General features: G+C 39.0%; 1 protein-coding gene across 1 annotated transcript in view; it reads right to left on the bottom strand.

The window, feature by feature from the left end:
• The window catches only part of LOC119593131 (sialin-like), a gene marked incomplete at its 5' end in the record, with an annotated part of 14,753 nt that overhangs the window by 1,479 nt on the left and 12,776 nt on the right, over nt 1-498 (bottom strand). The window contains 1 exon segment of the mRNA XM_037942096.1: nt 66-221. Within this exon segment, the coding sequence (XP_037798024.1) occupies nt 66-221 (156 nt within the window).

The following is a 498-nucleotide window of genomic DNA, read 5'->3' as shown; positions in this document are numbered from 1 at the left end:
CAAAAAATTATTCTCGGAAATTGTCTTTTCTGAATATAGAATTTTAAGAGGAAAACACACATTACCTGCAAAGTTCGGAGAGAGGTCAAGGTGGTTGGGCATGTGACCTGAACAGTAAGCACCCGAGAAAGCGGTTGCAACTGGAAAAAGTGCAACAGCAAGCGCGGCGTTGCATCCCACGTAGCCGACCGTCACTAGCACAATTGCCGTCATGATGTGGGCTGTGTTTTGGTGGGAAAGGAGTAGAATTTGATTTCATTATTTTGGTAATGACGTGTGACTATGATAGCGCAATTTCAGTAGATAAAAACAGGCGTTATTTATTCACTTCACTTTAGTATTAAATCGATCACTTTAACTGTAAGTTTCAATAATTAATAGCGCTACAGCCAAATGCAAGTATTATAAATATTACCCCTATTATCTCTGCAGCTGCTATTACCATTACCACTACCACTATTAATACTAACAGCTATCATTACCCTTGCTGTTAATACT

The sequence above is a fragment of the Penaeus monodon genome, chromosome 31 (assembly GCF_015228065.2).
Source record: "Penaeus monodon isolate SGIC_2016 chromosome 31, NSTDA_Pmon_1, whole genome shotgun sequence".
Classification (NCBI taxonomy): domain Eukaryota; kingdom Metazoa; phylum Arthropoda; class Malacostraca; order Decapoda; family Penaeidae; genus Penaeus; species Penaeus monodon.
The sequence above is the reverse complement of the archived record's forward strand: the minus strand, read 5'-3'. Positions and strand labels throughout refer to the sequence as shown.